The sequence below is a fragment of the Anopheles merus genome, chromosome X, assembly GCF_017562075.2.
Source record: "Anopheles merus strain MAF chromosome X, AmerM5.1, whole genome shotgun sequence".
Classification (NCBI taxonomy): Eukaryota; Metazoa; Arthropoda; class Insecta; order Diptera; family Culicidae; genus Anopheles; species Anopheles merus.
In genome coordinates this window covers 9,226,863-9,246,317 of record NC_054081.1, presented here as the reverse complement: position 1 = coordinate 9,246,317, position 19,455 = coordinate 9,226,863, and the positions used below count along the sequence as shown (strand labels likewise).

The 19,455-nt window shown below is 48.9% G+C and overlaps 1 protein-coding gene across 7 annotated transcripts in view; it reads left to right on the top strand.

Moving 5' to 3' along the window:
* The first annotated feature begins 3,217 nt into the window (after positions 1–3,217).
* LOC121593567 overlaps positions 3,218–19,455 on the top strand; it is a 32,157-nt gene continuing 15,919 nt past the window's right edge. Inside the window, exons 1-2 of one of the 7 annotated variants that reach the window (XM_041916076.1) lie at positions 3,218–3,413; positions 17,065–17,657. In XM_041916076.1, coding sequence (XP_041772010.1) covers positions 17,600–17,657 — 58 coding nt within the window. In that variant the 5' untranslated portion in view covers positions 3,218–3,413; positions 17,065–17,599. The other 6 variants (XM_041916068.1, XM_041916038.1, XM_041916048.1 and 3 more) reach the window with 6 other exon arrangements.

Here is a 19,455-nt window from a genome sequence, read left to right as displayed (position 1 = left end):
GCGACTTGGGCCAAGTGGTTTTACAGAGTGCCACGTAAAAGCTAAAACGACAACGATGGCGACCGGCCCCGGGACTGGGCAGCGCACGCAAGGGCTCGGGAAGTTAGTGGGTAGGAATCAATTTCCTCCACCTTGTCTTTCTCCTTTTTCTTAAAGGATGCCCATTATTGTGTACCCGCTGTAGCTGGAGCCACAGCTAGCCCAGGGCCCAGGGTTTGGCAAACGCTTGCCGGGCGACAAAGGGCCGAAAACGGGCGATGCAAATGCAAAGGTGGACGAGACGAGTTGATGGGTGATCGTTTCCGTGGGTGAGTGAGTTAAACCAGCGGTCTCAAAGAGTCGTGCTTTTTCGAGCTCACTGTATGCAGGAATCATAAAAACCATTCTGGGATGATGATTCAGCTCTCCCATTGTTTTGCGAATTCAATTAAATTTGAGTGGAGATCGTTCTTGGATGTCAGCGAACTGAATCGTTGCAGAGCCATATAAATCCTTGTAGGGTTCGGTTGAATGTTGAATCGGTTATATTACCTCCACGTATGGAGCTACTCATGCGCTCTTACTCAGGGAGCACTTAAGTTAAAGTCGAATGACTAGTATCTCACTCTACATTTAACTGTGGAGTGCTAAAATATTGTAATCTTAGTGTAATTTGGTAAATTTAGAATGAATGAGTTAAATTTAATGACCACTCAGAGCGAGTAAAATCTTTTGTGAGTTAGATAACTATTATAAGATTAGCATATAGGGGCTGCTAGTTCCCTTTGATTAAAAATGAACTCTTTCGAGATTTACGCCGAGTCGTGATTAAACTCTTCCCGTCGTCTCGCTGAGTTCACTGACTATGAGTTGAATAACTCTATCTAGAGAGTAGAATAGAGATTCACTCATATGAATCTTCCACGGTGAGTTTTTTGAATGTTGAATCGATACTGTAACGATTCATAAATCTTTGAAGATTCATGAATCTCTAAAAAATCATGAAAGATCTATAAAGGTTCATGGATCCATAGATCTCCAGGATCCAAGGAGTGTCCAAGACCTCCAGGATTGTCCAAAACCGCATATGGCCTCGCACCTTCGTCTGCCAATCTGTTATCTCGGCCTCAATGGCGGACGCCTCCATGCCATCTTGCCACCAATGGAACCAATGTGAAATCATGAATCATTGGGCATAATTTTCAAAATTTGGAATTCACGTGGGAGAAGCATAAGCTCTATGAATCTTTCCAAATTCTTGAATGTTTGAAATCCGTATTTTTTTCCAGCCGAGATTCAGATTGATTGCATCATTTCTAAGATTCATCCGGTTTTATGAATCAGAATCAGATTTACCCAACGCTACTAGTGAGTCAACAGCTCTTAGAGGGTGGTACAATGGAATCAGTCTTGCGTCTTTCAGGGCCTAATTAGCAGCGACAGGTCGTCAGACAATCCGGGCATACTGACAGGCCGCACGTTGCCTACCACTGCGGATGGCCAACCATTTTTTGTTGTTGCTGTCGTTGGACGTGTTCCTTTCCCTTCTTACAGCGTGCCGACGAGCGTCGACGTTGGTAGCGTGTGCAGCAGCTGGTGTGGCCCGCCGGCCCCCCGGAAAAGCAAAATCAAATTGATTCGAACCCGTAAAAACCCCGTGCTGGTGGAGCTGGCTGCTTACACACACTTGCAACATTCGAGACGCTCAGGACGGCAACAGGACCAGTGTTAGGTATAAACGAGAGAGAGAGAGAGAGAGAGATAGAGATGAGGAGGGAAAGAGCTTGGTCGATTTGATTGACCAAACTTGAATTGGTATGCTAAGTATAATTGTCTTGCCCGCACGGTTCGAACCAATAACGGAAGGATACATTGGGGGGATATTGTGGATATATTCCAGTGTCCAATGAGTCTCTGGTGTGTGTATGTGTGCATGTGTATGTGTGTGTGTGTGTGTTTTTGCGACTCTTTCTTGGGAAACGAAGCAGCATATGATTGATGAGACTTTTGACATTCGGAAGATCCTCCTCGGTCCTCCCAGCAAAGGGTAATGTGCTGCATATTGGAACCAGACGACTATTCGGAAGACACTGCTGCAAAGAGCTAGGAATGCAGGAGATACATACCAAAACAAAAAAAGACACGAAAACCAATGACCAGGATATTGGAACTGGATATGACTAGCAGCAGCTGGGCTGGTACCGTGCAGTTTCAGTCAATTCAGCCAGATCCTGAAGGCATCTCCCCAAGGCCCGGGAGCAGTCGCTTTGTCCCGATTCACACTTCACTGTTGAAACAGAGCGCTCGCTCGGTTGGCAGACGTTGGCCGAATAAATCGTAACAACACACATATTTTCTTCCTTTTCACACACACACACACACACACACACACACACATACTCGCGCGCGTGGGAGGGTGTGTACTGTTGGGTGTTAGGGCAGATGGAGCAACAAATGAATGCTCCACCGTCGCTATTTATCCCACTGCACATCTTAGGATGTGTGCACTCGAAGCAGCACATAAATGAAAGAGATGTAGTGTGCAGAACGTCATGGGAGGGGGTAAAAAAATGCATGTTACCCAAAACCCTGCAGCACACACATATATACACACACACGTTGCATACGTACGATTGCTGATGCTCCCGGCACAAGACGGCGGGCAGTTCGGGACGATCGTACACACCGCACTACACACTATTGGAATGCACGGTTGAACGCCTGCTGATTGTTTGTGTGCTCCCCCATTCCCCCCCTCCCCCTTTCTCTTGGCTCTATAATGCATACACAAACATTGCACACAAAAAGGATATGTCCCCTGGGGGTAGGGCGTGTAGGCGGCTAAGATGCATCTTAATATGCTTGCAACCACTTTTGCCACGGCAAGGTCAGGAATTGGGAATATCTTCCGAACCTGATGCCTCTCGGTTTCCCCCTCCCCCCCACCCCTTCCAAAGTGTCTTCAGAGGTGGGTGAAGAGGTAGGCAGGGGGAGGAGAGATGGATTTCCCAGATACCGGTAGGGCAACGCCGTTCCCAAGCGCGCCCACAGCCGCCAGATTCCGATTCGGAAATCTCCCGCCAAACAAACGCGGACTGCTGCTGCTTTTTAGTGCCTTTGGTCGCCGACAGCCGCTCTGGTCGTTCGGTGCGCATGCGCCACCACCATACGCGACCGGTTCGACTTTCGTTTCGTTGCATACGCTCGAGCCGTGACCGTGGCCGTAGTGCTCCGGCAGTGCTCGTACAGTACGGGTCGGGTTGAGCGAGCGAGCGAGCAAGCGCCCGCAATTTTTGGGCAGGCTAGGGTGCCAACAGCAACAAAACAGAGCGCACGAAGCGTACGCCACTGCAAGTCAGTCGATTGGCGGCGGTCGCGTTAGATGGGTTTCGCTGAAGCGCGCGCGTTAGGCGGCTAGAGCGGTTCGCTGTGACGTGAGTTTTTCGCGGTGTTTTTGTTTTTATTGTACGGAAACCGAGGACCTAAGGCAACTTGGGACACTCCAGGGTGGTGGGTGGGTGTGTCGGTGTGTGCTTTGTGCTGTGACCCTGCCATGTGTGCGTGTGGCTGAACATCTGAGCGTGAAAGCGTGAGGTACAGATCGGCGAAGATCGTCCCGTTCGATCAGTGACAGCCAACAGCTCCCAATAAAAAACCTCTTTTATCGTTTTTTTGGTGTACATGTGTGTGTGTGTGTGTGCGATAGTCTGTTAAAAGTTCAACAGTGGCTACATCATCCAACAACAACAAAAACAACAACAACAAAATAATAAAGAAGCGCCTCCTCCAAAAGTACACCTACCACATCTGTGGCGTTTCCCACGCAAGTCGCGCGCGCTCGGTCCTGCCAACTTACAGGAGATAACTATTACTTTATCACTTTACTTCCATCTGTCAGCTTCCGGCGGTGCCGCAACTACATCCACAGCGTTCACAGCAGCAGCAGCAGCAGCAGCTGGAGCTGATTGAATGTTTGCAGTTACCGCGTTTCGCTTCCGGTTCAAAAGACTTCAAGTTCGATCGCACGCGCATTACACGCTTACCGCTCTCACTCTCTCTCTCTCTCCGGCAATCAATCAAATCAAGCCTGCAATCAACCGTGCCGAAACCCGCTACGGTGTGAATCCTTCCCCGATGTTCCAGCTTCCCCGGCTTGCGAAAGGAGGAGTTGGGAAAGAAAGCAGGAGGCACTGGAGGCCGTCTGTGTGCTCCGTTTGATTGCATCCTGGCGGGCATCCAGTGGGCTAGGGGGGAAAGAGGGATACACGCCCGGTAACAAGGGTAACCGTTGGGAGTCGGTTTTGGGAGGCGGCGGCGGCTGGCTCGCGATCCTGCCTGATTAGTGGCCGCGGCGCCTGCGAACCTTTGGGAGGGGTTCCGATTGGGTTCAACTTTCGGGCGGTGAAGTTTAAATCTTTAATCACTCACCTCGGCTCGTTATTTACGGTCATTAGCCGCGGTCGATGCTAACTCACACGTGTGGCACCGTTCCCTGGATGGCAATGGAAAGCGAAGATGCGCAAAGTTCCAGAAGATGTACCGGCACGCGGGACGCCGTGCGTTTGATGCGTAATTATTTTAAAGCAGTGTGTGCTTTGCCATCCCCGATTTCGAATCTTCGAGCGGGGAAATTAGCCTGAAGTATGCAGACAAAAAGAAAAAGAAAACGGGAAAAAGGTACAACATTGTGTCTCTCAGGATCACTTTCACGTGTGTTTTGAGTTTTGGGGCGGAAAATTCCTCAAGCGCACTTTAATTATGAATCAAACGCGGCGCACCGGTACTTGCTCGATCCACCCGGGAGATTCGCTTGCCGTTGCCAACCGCCTCCGACTGAAAGAAAGCATCCCCTTCACTTCCTCTCGTCCTACCGCTGTGTAGAAGCCTGGGGAAGAAGCGTTATTAGTTGGATGCTTTTTCGGTGAAACATTATCTTACTCGGCGATGCACCTTACGAGGAGCAAACAATGCCACTGGCTACCGTTCTATCCAGCGATACGACTGTGTCTGTGTGAGTGTGTGTGTGTGTGTGTGTTGTCCAGAGAGTAGGACGAGGGATGGCTGAGGGCTTCAGGTTCGGTTTCATTACACAATCACGCTGCCCCCGTGAAGCCTTGAGCCAAACGTCAAAAAGACCGAAGGAGCGGGAGTTAAGGGTTAGCCCCAATGCCTGCCTGCCTGCTGTCCCTGATTGACCCCTGATTTAAGGCAAACGGAGGGCAGATAATGGACCGAAAGCTCACACTCATTCGGCAGAGGAGAAACTGTTTTTTTATTTGCTCTCTCTCGATGCGCTCTTTGTGTGTCAGCAGTTAGGATGCTATATTTAGGAGGAGTTAATAAACTGTGAAGTAGCTGGCAAAGCAGCGCTCCGGTCACGTACGCCGTGCGTATAGATTGAGGCGCTTTGTCACGCGAATCGGCATCGGGGTATCGGGCTGCGATGAGCTGATGCGCCGCAAGGTACGCTATCGTTGTAGCAAAAGTGGGTATCAAACATCTTTTTTACTCGGTTTTTGGTAGATAACTTTGGCGAAAAATAAAGGCAAACTATTCACATTTCTCTTGCTGAAAGTAGGGTTTAGGATTGTGATTTGTGGAAATGGTGCACATAGATTGATATTTTTTCCTTCCCTTTGTGCCCAATTGTATACCTTCAGGCGTTGCGAGTGAAGCCCGACAAAGGGATTTGTTGTACTGGGTGAAACATATTTTGCTTTATAATGCTTCTGGCACTAAATATTGACATGTCTTTCCGTCTAAAAACCAAATAACCTCTCATTAAGATAAGTATTTGGTATACAGTGCATACTTGTAGGCGTTGAGGTACGGCAATAGTACAGGACAGTTAAAGGTAAATAAAAGCTCCTCATTGTAGACATTTTACAATGCTGGTCACCTAATTGCATGCTCATTCTCTGCCTATTGTTGCGCGATTCGTCTCACAACTTCGATGGATTTAATCCTCACAATAAATGTTTTTTTTTTGTGCTAAACAAAAGCGCCTTACAGTATGCAGTGTGTTTTGCAAAATAATACTTTTAAAGTTGTAGGGTAAAAGTTTACATCACAAAATATGTTAAAAAGAACGTAGTTTATAGTTTTGGACCTTAACAGCACACTGTATACATGTTATTAAGCATACGGCAGCATACTTTCAGGCGTTGTACGCAAAACAGACTGTGAATGGAAGCGTCTCAAGGCTGTCCAGTTATAGCAAAGCGCATTGAAGAATGCCTTACAAAACCACTCTATTGTAGGTTTAGCTAGCATTTATTTCCTGAAAAAGGCATCATGCCTTTCCGGAGAGGCAAAAAAATACTGACAGTAAAAAACTAATCAGTAATAAAAAAAAACCACTTCCCACTACGCTAGAGCGGTGCAACAGCTGAAAAGAGTGGAGCAGTGCCGCTCATCATGCAACACACTTTCATCAATCATTTTAATTCCCGAACATAACAATAAAAAAAAAAACAAAAAACGGGGACACTAGCCGATAAAACTGTCACGCGGACGGTCTACGGGCAGCGGGTAAATAATGATGACGCGCAAATTGCATACTATTAGGCGGATTATATTAATATGCAATGCTGTGCAATTGGATTGCGCACGGGTTTGCATGGTCGATCTATTCGCCGGGTTATCTTTGCCACTCGGCCACCGCACAATTACCTCCCCCTTCCCCCCCCCCTCCCGGGCAATAGCACGATAAAGCCGGACCCGTGTAACGAGCCAGCGAACTAGATAAAAATGCAAACTGGACCACGGTTTTTAATGAATAAAATAACTGTCTATTTATGACCGTGCGGTGTGCTGTGTGTGAACAGGTGCATTTGAATGTTCAATCATCGGAATTGAGCTATAAAAACAGCGCTTTATTAGTGCTGACCGCTGGCTGGCCGATGGGTAAGGGCGATAATTGTTTTTCAAACAGCAACGCTGACAACCCCAACTCGCTGGCCCGTTAGTTTACTTTCCAAACAGTGAGCGGACCCTTGTTTTTTTCCACAAATTGGTGGTAAGGGAAATTCCACCTCCTTCCCTTGCATCATGGACGGGTGCATGATTTCCATAAAATAAAACATTATCACCCCTTGTGCTGGCGACCCCTTCCCTCTCGCTAGCCCGAACAAATCAACCATGTTAACAGGCGCAAATGGTCGGTTTGATGGATTACTTGCGGGGCACAAGCATATTTTACACCGAGCCGTTAGATTATACTGCGAGAAAAGTCGAACGAAAAGGGAGCAGGAAAAAAACCTCCCCAAACACGGGTTTTTTGACAGCACTGGGCGACGATGGGGGTGGTGAAAGCTTCCGCTCGCATTTTGGGTACGATTTGATTTGTCCGAAAGCGGCACCGATTCGCAGCTGGCAACGGAAAGGGCTGTGCTGGGCGTCATAAATGTTCGATTCGGTTCGAGCAGCTCGGGAGCTCGACCGGTCCAAGCTACAGTCGGAGCAGACTGGGGCTTGGGAAGAACAAAAACTGCCGACACTTCTCTCTCTCTCTCCCTTCCAACCCCCGGCGAGAAGTCATCAATCTTCCATTTTGATGCTTTTATAGTCTCCTAAATTTTTATTCAAATGGAAACTAATCATCATCAACGGAGGTTTTGCTTTTACGAGGTACAAAATTGGAGCCACACGCTGCACACGGCCACAGGCGGGGCGACGGCGTTCCAGCGTGGTTGTGGGACGGAAGCGAGCAAGTCGTGGTTGTGATGCTGGCCCAGCATTTGGCCACCCCTTGTTACGACCCGTGTGCTTCGGCAAATGTGCGATTACGATTGGCTCGATCGATGCTCGATTTTGCTTGTTTGCCCACTGCTGCGGCTCGGGGTCGCTGACGGTTGTTTTGGGGAAGGTTCCTTCGAAGCGGGAGGGAAGGGGGAAGGGGGTACGTTTTTGCCGACGAGCAGTGTATTATTTTTGGCAGCGTGTTGTAGCTCCCATCGGAATGCTTTGGGGCGGAATGTTGGTCATACGCTTCGGAACGCCTGAAATTATGCAAAATGTTTGGCTCATATTTTCCACTGCGAATGTGTTCGAGCGCTTCGGTGCTGTTTTTGAAACAGTTGTGATGGAACAGGTTTGTGTGTGTGTGTGTGTGTGTTTTACACAAAGACACTGCAAGAAGGCTAGGCAAAACAAATTGTATAGCTTTAGGCGCTTCTCATTCTGCAACGGTATGGAATCTGGAATCAGCAAGGCACACATTTAGACATGCTGACTGTTTTGTGCTAAAACGTAGGCAGATGTGTTGTTGAATAGATATCTTTGCATACCTTTGGGCGGTTCCAAGTGAACTTTCCGAATCAATCCACTGTTCAATGGGATAGATACACGCCTGTATTTAGATAGGAATCATAGACTCAAAAGCGTAGCACCTGAAAGTATGCAATGCATATAGATTGTTGAATAATTTCATCATCAATTATTTAGTTTGTTTTAAAGTTGAAATATTTTTTTGTTTTGCATAATGTTGCATATCTTTAGGCGTTTTTGGCCAACGCGAAATACAGTTCCTTCTTTTACCTCAACAGCTCTATACTTTAATTCCGGGGCCCGGCATTGAACAAGCATCAAACACACGCGAAAGTAAAGCGCCCACAAGTATGCAAAGTACGAGTCAAAATCGTAAAGCATCACACTTGCCGGCCAAACATCGGTTGCGTTGAAGTGCGAGTGCACTTTGCCGCCCGTATTTTAAACAAGAAATCGCTCCTCCCTCCAAAAGGTAAACGAAAACGGAAGCAGCAGCAATAAAAAAAAGAAGAAGCAACCATTAACCTTTCTACCGGCCGCGTTCCCGCTCGGCCCCCGCAGCCAATCGGAATTGATAATGATGAATGTCGGCGGAAAAGAAATGGGATTAATAATGCCACCATTAGCAGCATTTCGGCGCTTGCCACGCCGTTGTAACGTTTGCCGCTGTCCGCCGTCCGCACCGCAGTGCATTTGCGTGTGACGCGGAAGAGGCCGCACCGAAGCGTGAGCGGAATCCTGACGCGGCTGTTTTTTTTTTTTGTGCTGCGTGCTTCTTCTTCTACAACGGCGGTGGTGCGGTCGCGGTGGCTTTTAAATGCTTACCTGGTTTGTTCTCCCGGTGGCTACGGCTTAGCGAAAGCCGCTCCAACCGCTCGTAAGCTTCGGCTGAGCTGCTTTATTGCATCGAGATGAGGTCGTGCTGCGAGTTTTGGTTGCTCTGTCCGGTTGCGGGGCCCGAAAGCGGCGCTTGTATCGAGCGGCACGGTGCGGTGGCAATGGCAATTGGGGCAAACTCGTACAGATGGAATTTGAGAAGCACACCGAAATCCGACACAGGGCCAGGGGCAAAGGTGTGGCGGGACACGGTGTCACAGCAGGCCGGCAACGGACCTAGAAGTGGAGCGATAAAATCTTGCCCAAGCCAAGTCCATGATCTAATCGCTCGCTGCACTCGCCTTGGTGTACGAAATGGAGAAGAAGAACGAAAAAAATAGAGAAAAAAGGTACCCAGAGAAAGCGCACGGCGAAAACACTGGCGAAAAGGTAAACCGACTCCGGATATTCGATCCAGCCGAGGTATTCGGGGTGTGGGGGAGGGGAAGGATCGTCCCTAATTGCCCCGGATGTGCTTTATTGGGACGACCCGATTTTGTGTGTGTTCGGAGCATCGATGCTTTTTTTGTGTTGTTGTGCCCGCGTGTTGCTGGTTGCGAAGCGGTGATAATGGCAAACAAGTGGTCGAAGAAGAAGTGCCGTGGGGTTCCCTCCCACCCAAAAAAAAAAAAAAGAAGGAAAAGCTGGACGGTTTCAGCTTGCCCGGCCACCGGCTGACAATCTCGGAGATGTTACTAAAGCTACTCAGCGGATCGATTTATCGATTACAGCGCAGCATGGTCGTAAAAACACCAACTGTGCAACGAAATGAGGAGGAGGGGGTGGGGTGGGGAGGAGTGGTAGGGCAGTCGAGTCGTGGGGGACGAAAGGACCTGCCCGTCACCAATTATTGGGAAAAAACGCCCTGCTCCGAGCAGGCAACCGGGCTGCCGGAAAACAGCGTCACACCAAACGAGGAGGGAGGGGGCGAGGGAGGAAGAGGAAGGGAAGGGTTGGTGCTACGGCTATCGTCCCTGGGGATTGGTTGGCTGTGGTTTACGGTGAAAGACGAGAAAACAAGTACGAAAGAGGGAGGGGGGGGGGTGGGCGGGTTTGTGGAGAGAGGAGGGGAAGGGCGATCGGGTGGGGAAAATACCTTCGCCCGGCCAGCGAACCTTAGGCACACGTGCCGGTGGCTCGCACCGTCCCGGGGCTTCTGTTTGATGCGCCTGACGAAGATCCGGTTCGAAGGACCAAAAATAGTTAATGCTTGCAAGCTTGTTAGGCAGGAATTTTCCGGCTTTTGGGTTTTAATATCATCAGCTCGATGCTTGGTGTGGAGTGACGAGGGGGGGAGTCTGTCGAGTGTCACAAATAGACTTACCTAAACCACTTTTAAGTTAGTGCTGTAGTACCGATTGCATACTTTAAGGCGTTTTTTAAAAAGTGAAGTGAGTTCGCCGTCTTTGCACGCGTTAATCAACTAGATGCTGTTGAAAGAATGCAACAGATAATAAATACATCCCAACTGGTTAAGGAGATAGAGAGAGAGAGAGAGAGGAAGGGAGAGAAAGAGAGACAGGTAAAGAAAGGAAAAAATGGAAGCTAGTTATCGCGAATCCACAGAGCCTCTTATCCACTTCGCCGGGAAATGGCTTTTGTAATGTAGCATTGATTGATTTGACTATTAAGCTTTCGGCAGGGGAAAGGGACAAATTCTATGCTCCATTCTCGCCCACACTCTACTTCACACACACACACACACACACACACACACACACACACACACACACACACACAACAACAACAACAACAACAACAACAACAACAAATCGGAGCTCGGACAGCCTCCCCTGCCAGCATCGAAGCCCGGTGCCTGCCGATGATTGATTTGTGTGTGGGCACTGGGGCAAACGTTTCCTGCCGACGTCGGCCCCAAACGTCGCCTGCTGCGGGGTAAGAGTGGTGTGCGAGACAAAAGGGTCGCCCGCACGCATTGCCCACACAGCCAACACGAATGTAGATATATTTGTCAAATGAAGCGTACGAGAGCCCCCGTCGAGGAGGGAGGCCCAGAAAAAGGTAAACCCCCCCCCCCTCCTTACGTACGATACGATCGATTGACATTCTACGAATGTGGGCTGGGGGGGGGGGGTGGTTTTCCTCGAAGCCAGCAGCCTCCGGGATGTTGATTTGTGCAAAATGATTTCAATAACTGTCAAACGACTCCATTTGATGGATGGTCGGGGGAGGGTTTTTGCTTCCCTGCCTGTGCCGTGTGTGTGTGTGACGTGCCCGAGCCCCTGTCAGCGCGTATGCAAAGTGCCGGCTCCCGGGCTTTGCCGTGGATCGATGTGCAAAGTGCAAGAAGCTAGGATGCTACCGCACAACAACAACAACAACAACAAAGAAAGACTCCGACAACAACAACAAAAAACCCTCCGACATGTTTACCAAACGACTTTCGGGGACGGGGGAGCACATCAATAATTCACTTAAGGGGCAAATTGTATCGCTGCCTGTCAGTCGCCCGCTTTGTCTCACTGTGTGTGTGTGTGTGTGTGCGCGCTTTCATTTATTCATCCGCTTCAATGGACGCTGGCAGCAAGCGACGAACGGCCGGGGATGGCGCTGGGACATTGGGGAGGGAAAGTACAGCCCGAGAACGCCTTCGGTGACGCTCTGGATGGTACCGTGCATGATGCTGCTGCTGCTGCTGCGCGCTTGATGTATGCATCCCACTGTGAGCTGGGGGGAGGTCATTCCGATGGAAATTCATCCCCCACCAAATGGTGCACACGCTCGCTTGCTTCGCTTTTACGTACGGCCACGGCCCGCCAGCACGGTGTTGGTTGTAATGCAAATCGCCCGCTATCGGAAATCGTGATTCCCAGGCCAAATGGAGGGTAAAAAAAAAGGAGAAAGGGGAAGAGACTATTTTCTTTCACGACCGCCCCATTGGATGTGCAGGCACCGAAAGGCGGACACAAGTGAAGCGACTCGGTTGCGAACTACTGGCGCGGGAATCGGGCAGGCATTAGAATAAAAAAACCAAAAGGCAAAAAAAAACTGCCCCACGTCTCATAACTCTGCGCGCTTCCCCCTAGTGGGTGGATGGCCGACAAATTAAATCCCACCCGCTCCGGATCCGCCCGATATACTTTGTGGGGGAGAGGACCAAAAAAAACCCCCAGTCCAAACAGCACAAACAGGCAGCAAATGGAGCCATCAGCAACGGCGGCGAGCCAAAATTCGGGCGACCGCACGCCACGCCGTAGACGACGAACCGGAACTCCCGGTCATCACTTAACCTGCGCTTAAGCGAGCGCATAAACTGCACAAATTTGTTAAATTAGAGCTAAATGGAAGGCCCCGGGGGCTAAAGTCGCTCGGCAGCTTCTTAATTGGATCTATCTCGCTTTTTTCGGACATCAGGTCGGGCCGGGTTGCAACCTCCCCCCAAAAAAAGAGAAAAAAAAAACTCCGAACGAAACTCCGGCGGCAATAATTCTCCGAAAAAGTAGTGCGCGTGTGACCGTGCGGAAGAAAGCTGGCCCGAGTGGTGGCTGCCACTAACGGATGGGCCACTAATGGGGATTGCGAGCAAACTTTTCTCTTTTGCCCCGGTCGCCCCACGTGCCACACATGGCACACGTGGTATGCCGAGACGTAGGTTCGCCTGCAGTTTTGTGGCACAGTATGTTGTGTGGTCGTCGCTTTGCTTTCCTTCTCTCTGCGAAATGAAAATGTCCTACAAACCTTCGCCACACACCTGAGTTTTGGAGTCCTTCCCCTTGCAAGGTCCTTTTGCTGACCATCATCATCCATCCAGCCGCTCCAGTAGCCAGTTTGACTGGACGTGATAGCTTACTGCGCTGCGAAATTGACCGAATAAGAGATGTTTTGTAGTGGACGACGGCTCTTCAAAACTCCGAACACCGGATTGACGTTTAGTGTTAAAGTTTTACCGGTCATCAGTGGGCACTGGAGTGATGCTGCAAATGCCCCATCACTGTCAAAAGATATCAAAGATTGAGCAGGAACGGTTAAAGGGCGAAGATGAGCGCTCGCCACTCGCGCGGGAGCTGACAGTAATGGGGAGGAATTTTAATTACTGCAATGCACTTGCGTCGACTGATCTCGCGCGCCGGTTCGAGCAGTGGCTCTAAATTAAATCGACAACTGATACCACCGGGGCTTTGATTACTGTTACCCGTTACCGCGTTACTTGAAGCGCCGGCACTGCAGACACCCACAAAACGGACAAGCCAGCGCCTATCGCTCTGTACAATGTAATTAGCGCGAGCCGTGGTAGTGCGCTTAATAAGGCTCTAATTAACGGCTCGTCAGCTTCAATTTGGTTAGCCAGATCAAACTTCAAAACAATACTTTAGCGGGGGAGGAGCTAAAGACAAACCAGACGAAGCGAGAGGGAGAGAGAGTTACAAACGCACTGCAAATCGAATGATAAAATTGGAAAAGGGGGCCCCGTTTTTTGCTGCTTGGTGTTGCATACTGTATTCAACAACTAGCCAATTAATCGTTCTGTTTACGCGTGTGGGTGTGTGTGTGTGTGTGCTTGTAATATTTGGCATGTGTGTTTATATTATCGGCTGCTCTTCTTGTTCCCTAGAACTGGTTGGATCGAGCAGACTGGGGTAAAAAAACAACAACATTTGGCTCCAATCCAATAAAAACACAATCGAAATTGTGCCCTCCATACCTTCCCGCCCCTTTATACAACTCGGCATGGGCACGGGGGCAAGCCCGTAGTTCAATTAAGATCAAATTAATTATCAAGAGTTTCATTTGATTCTCGTCGGCCACGGGGGTAAGGTCGGTGGGTCGGTCGGGACCCATGTGTGTGTGTGTGTGTGGGTGGGTATGCGTTTTTGTTCGACTGGGCACTCTTGTCCAATTCATTATTCATGCCAACACACTGCTGGCAAAACACGCTGGTCCAGTTGAGATGCCCCCAACCCTGCCTTTTTCCCCGGCAGCGGCAGGGCCCGGGCCTCCCTTTCTGCCCTCAGCGGTTTGGCAAGTTAAGTGCTCCACACAGTGCTCCGCCCCCTGCCCTGCCCTACCTGTAGCCCGTTTAATTTCCCGTCTCACCGGGGTCCCGACGGACGATGGGCGATGTGGGTGCACAAGTAATTTTAGAAGCGAACTTTTTAATTTTTGCACCTACCACCAGCGAGAGGGCGAAAGAAAGACATCACACAGAGGTGGTGGTGGTGGTGGTGGGTTCTCTGGAGCAATTACACGGCCCTTCCCCTCCGGCCTACAGTTCGGTTTCAGAGGAATGGAGTCGTCATGGTCCGTCGGGAATTGCCTAGAAACGTTTGGGATTGTCTGAATTGTGGGAATTGTTGGAATTTTTGAGTTATCATCCAGAATCGTCTGGAATCGGCCAGAAGCATAAGTACTAGCAAAATGATCCAAAACGATTCTGGCAGTTCTGATGATCCGATACCGATTCTGCACAATTCCGGACTTAATTCCAAATGATTCTGACAGTTCCGACAGATACGACGGTTCTCATGATCTTCCATACAGTCTGGAGTGATTGTAAGGCTCCTCCCATCCGGTTCAGAGTGTTGATGTAGATGAATCGATTCATCAGGGTCTGTCTGGAATCACCTAGAATCGTTTGAAATTGTCGGAATTTTCGAGTTATCATCAAGAATCGTCTGAAACCGGCCAACATCTTGAGTACTAACAAAACGATCAAAAACGATAAAATGATCAACTGACAACTCCACATGATTACGACAGTTCTGACGATACCGTATGATTCGGAACGAATTCCGTATGCAATTATACACGATTCTTACAGTTCCGACAGATATGATAACCTTTACCACAGTGGTAGTTCACAGTGCGTTCCTTGGAGGGAGTTCGGATTCAGAGGAATGCAGTCGTAATGGTGAATCTGGAATCGTTCGAAATTGTTGGCACTGTCGGAGTTGTGGTAATTACAGATATTGTCGGAATTGTCGGAGTTGTCGGAATTTTCAGGCTATCATATAGAATCGTCTGGGATTGGTCAGAAACATTAGTGCTAACAAAACGATCACAAACGATTCCGACAACTCCACATGATTCAGACAGTTCTGATTATACTATATGATTATGAACGATACCGGATGCAATTATACACGATTATTATAGTTCCGACAGTTATGATAACCTTTACCACAGTGGTAGGTCACAATGAGTTATTTGGAAGGAGTTCGAATTCAAAGAAATACAGTCGTTGTGATCAGTCTGGAATCTGTGGTAATTACAGGTGGCACTGTTGAAGTTGTGGTAATTACAGGTATTGTCGGATTTGTCGGAGTTGTCGGAATTTTCAGGCTATCATCTAGAATCGTCTGGAATCGGTCAGAAACTTGAATACTAACAAAACAGTTATGACCTTTACCAAAGTGTGAGTACACAGTGAGTTCTTTGGAGGGATTATACGCCTCCCCCCTCCAGGACCGATTTCTAATTCAGAGGAATACAGTCTTTATGGTCTGTCTGGAATTGCTCGAAATTGTTGGCACTGTCGGATTTGTGGTAGTTACGGATATTGTCGGAATTGTCGGAGTTATCGGAATTTTCAGGCTATCATCTAGAATCGTCTGGAATCGGTCAGAAACTTGAGTACTAACAAAACGATCAAAAACGATTCCGACAAATTCCACAATATTCCGACAGTTGTGATGATACCGGATGTTTCGGAACGATGGCTACACAATTACACATGCTTCCGGCATCTCTGACAGATGCTACAGATCCCTTGACTTTTGGAGATCCCAAACGATTCCAACGGTTGCTGCCGTTTTCGGTCGATGCTAAAAGCTGGCACTTGCAAATGCTCGGAATCGTCCGGAACCAGCATTCGCAGCGTCTGCCTACTTTACCCATCCCTACGTACGTAGGGAACAGCTCTCGTACGATTGCCCCTCGTTATGTTCGCGTTGCATCAAGGGCAGCAATCACCATCGAACGTACAATCGGGCTCGTTTATACATTTTCAAGTGTGAATGTGTGTACGTTTGCTGAGAAGAGAGGAGGAGGAAAAGTGTGAATGAGCGAGAGAGAGAGACAGATATTCATATAGAGTGAGGGGGATGCAATCTGTGCCCGGGAGTGATTCATGGGATTCATTATTTATAAAGCGTCCTTTGATTTTATTCATAAACCAAACGATAGAAGGTGTCGGTGCATGATGAGTGGCTCCGACATTGCTTCTGCCCGCAGGGGCAAACCTGTCGGACACGTTACTTAAACCCCCCTTTTCCTCTCTCTCTCACACACACACACACACATACACAGTCTGTGTTTTACTTTGCAGGATCAAAGCTGCTGAAGCTCACGGGTCTCAGTCTCAGGCAGGACGGAAGCGGAGACAGAGCCGGGGAGCAGCTGGACACCATTTCGTGCCGTTCTGTTGGACGGCGCACGAAAATTGGACGACAAACTGAAGTGTATCAAACAGAAGAAAGAACAATAAAAGCAAATCAAAACACACAGAGAGGGAGAGAGAGAAAGAGAGAGAGAGAGAGAGAGAGAGAGAGAGAGAGAGAGAGAGAGAGAGAGAGAGAGAGAGAGAGAAATAGTGACACATATAAACACTCACCTCTAACATCGTGTAGTGTGTGTGTGTGTATAGGGTTATGTGAAGTTTTGTGTGAAAATCGCAAGCAAAACTGTTGAGTCGTTCGAGTGCTTTCGCAGCCTTTTCGGGTTGCTAGCCACTTGGCTGTGTTTATGTGTGCGTGTGTGTGTGTGTGTGTGTGCTGCAGCGCGATGTAGGTTGTGCCCTTTCCGCCCTCCCTGCATAAGGCCTTGAACGGCAGTGGAACGTATCTGTAGGCCATCCCCTCTCGACGCGTTCCAATTAAAGGGGCACGCCGTGCGGGCAGGCCCGGGCGAAAGTGTTTCTATCAACCAGGAGGACACACGAGAATAAATATTTACCCCCGGATTCGCCCTTTCTACCCCTTGAAGCTGTGTGTGTGTGTGTGCTTGGGTACAATTCGGGCGTCTGTTCACACCGGATCTCGCACCGAAACCGGCGGAAGCAGCGTTGGCACGACCGTGACCCCCGACACTGCCAGCCCTCGCAACACGTACGGTCACCCTGGATGAGTGAGGTCCGCTGACGGGCTTTCCCCCCCCCCCATCCGGTGGGGATGGGATGGGATGGTGGCGGTCCGGGCCATACCAGTGTCGATCACGGAGCCGGTGCCAGTGCCGGGGAAGCAAACTAACCTGCCGGTACGGTGAACAACATGCACTGAGTGCGCTGCTGTAGTGCGAAGGTAGTGCACGTAGTAGGAGGCTAGTAGTGTAGTAGTGTGCCGAACAGCGAGCAAAGTGATTGGAATCGAAGAAGGAAACGGGGAAGGTTTACCGGGCGGCCGAAAGTAGTGGCAATAACCGAAAAAAAAAGAAGAATTCGTGTGCGTGTGTGTGGGTGCGAGTGTTGTGTGAAAGCATTCCCATTACACGGTGACACGGTGCGACGTGAGCAGCAGTGAAAATGTTATGTGCTCGGTTGAAAATCGTCCTCTGCCTTATACAGCTGCTGGCAATGCAAGGTAGGTGAACGAACAGGTCGGGCTGGAAGGTGGGAGACTCGATTTGCCAGGTCGAAGGTTTGGCACCCGTATGCCGGACCGTGTTGGAATTAGCAAAAAAAAAGGGGGTGGATGCTAGCATTTTGGGCACATTGCAATCGTTTTGCGACTTGGTTTTTTTGTTGTTCCCGGGGCTGCATCGGTTTCAGGGGGTCACAAAATGGATCGGAACCGAGCGAGCGAGTGATCAAGTTGACTTCTCGAGTGGCGAGTACATCTGTGCGGGGAGTTTGGTTTGTTTTTTTTTTGTCATTTCGTTAGAGGTTTTTTATTATTTGTAGTTCTGCAGTGAAACAGCTCGAACGTGTAACTTTTTCTTCGCACGGGACGGTTCGCGCTGGAAGGTGTTCGGGGGGGGGGGGGGGGGGGGGGGGAACACACACTGAAGGACAAAGTTAGTATGCCCGTTCTTGGCGATAGTTTTCGGTCGCCAACGAGCCGAAACCAGATGGCTATGCATTACGCCCTATGTTTTGATTGGTTGTGCGGTTGTCTACGGTTGTCCCGGGATACAGGGGGGGGGGGGGGGTGGGGGTTTTGTTTTTAAACATGCTTCACATTGGCAGCAAATTGGTTTCATTGCTACGACCGATACGCGGCACGGCGAGGGATAATGGCTAGTGGGACTTTGATTTTTGGTAGTAAACTTTTTAATTGGATGGTGGAACAGGGCTAGAACTTGTTTAGGTACAGCATGTCGCTTGCAAACTATATTTAAATGTAGCAGCGGTACTATTGCGTGTTGAACGATATCGTTTAGATGTACCAATCTACATCCATCGATACTTTCTGACTTTATCAACGACGTCGTTCTTTGAGATGAAACTGTAGTCTACTGGAGGACAGAGTAGACATCGGATTAATTAGCCAAGGACAATCTTCTCTGAGCAGCATGAACTGGCTGAGAGTTGGAAAATAGCTTCAGAGAAGGCATTTCAAATCTTGGTATGCTATGATGAAGTCTTTTAGACTTAAACCCTCTCCAAGCCTCACTCTGATGATTTGGACACCTTTGTTCTGCGTTTTTTTTTGTATGCAGTGGGTCCTCCCACTATACGTACGCAGTGAGTTCTGAGAAGAACTTTCTTCCAATCTGGTCAAACGATACCGATGAGAGCCCATGCCGCGTAAGCCTATCAATAGATTGCACTGTTGGTGCAGAGGAGCTCCGATAACAGATTGGAGAAGCAAAGAACAAGCTTGAAGGTATGCCAGACATTGAAAGTGTCATCTTAATCTCCAGCGGAATGTACCATCAATTGTATGGGAAACAATGGAAGACATCTTGTTGAAGTTGAATCCTTACTTACAAATTTTGATGATACCCAGGTTCGGCGGCTCTTGTATATAAGTGAAGCCTACGAAAACATTGAGAAGTCAGCCAGACGACGTTAGATAGTAGTTGCTGGACGAGCCACATACCAATCTTGTGTTGGGACCATCAAAATGGCTGAAGTAGGTTTCTTTCAGCTAGTATGAAATATTTCTTTGAAGGAGTTCCGCGGCACAACCTATCCCGAAGCTTGACATATGTGTTTGATATAGCTATGGTATAAGGCTCTCTCTACGAAGCTTAACCATACGAAAGGGACGGCTCAGAACCTTAGGTCACATGCTGCAACTAATGCGGAAATCACCGGTCCTATAGAAAGATGTTAAGCGCATGTGCTTTCGAGCTCGGATCTTTTCAATTTTTTCTCCAAACAGTTCGTTATCAAGACGCTGAGCAATAATTGTTAGCCCCAGAACGACGACCACG